The sequence below is a fragment of the Egretta garzetta genome, unplaced genomic scaffold, assembly GCF_000687185.1.
Source record: "Egretta garzetta isolate BGI_Z169 unplaced genomic scaffold, ASM68718v1 scaffold1342, whole genome shotgun sequence".
Taxonomy (NCBI): domain Eukaryota; kingdom Metazoa; phylum Chordata; class Aves; order Pelecaniformes; family Ardeidae; genus Egretta; species Egretta garzetta.
This window is the reverse complement of record NW_009258913.1, coordinates 59,826-60,082: the sequence shown is the minus strand read 5'-3', so window position 1 is coordinate 60,082 and position 257 is coordinate 59,826. Positions and strand designations below refer to the sequence as shown.

Here is a 257-nt window from a genome sequence, read left to right as displayed (position 1 = left end):
GGTGGTGGTTTTTTTTTTTTTTTTTGGGAGGGGGAGGTCCCGCACCCATGGGTGCCCCCCTGGTAATAGACACCCCCAATTTCTCTTCTCCAGGGCTCCTTGCAAGCCACGGTGGTGAGCAAAGGGCAATACACCCCCAGCCTCCTCCTGCAGCCCCCGGTGGTACCCCAAATTGGGGCTGAGGAGGGGCAGGGGACCCCCGGCCCCCCACAGAGCGGTGGCAGGGGGGTGGGGATGCCCCCCCCCCCCCCCTTTCC

General features: G+C 65.0%; 1 protein-coding gene across 1 annotated transcript in view; it reads left to right on the top strand.

The window, feature by feature from the left end:
• The window catches only part of TRIM28 (tripartite motif containing 28), a gene marked incomplete at its 3' end in the record, with an annotated part of 12,133 nt that extends 11,881 nt beyond the window's left edge, over positions 1 to 252 (top strand). The window contains exon 9 of the mRNA XM_035889871.1: positions 94 to 252. Coding sequence (XP_035745764.1) covers positions 94 to 252 — 159 coding nt within the window. The remainder of the gene's footprint in view (positions 1 to 93) is intronic.
• Between the last annotated feature and the right edge of the window lie 5 nt (positions 253 to 257).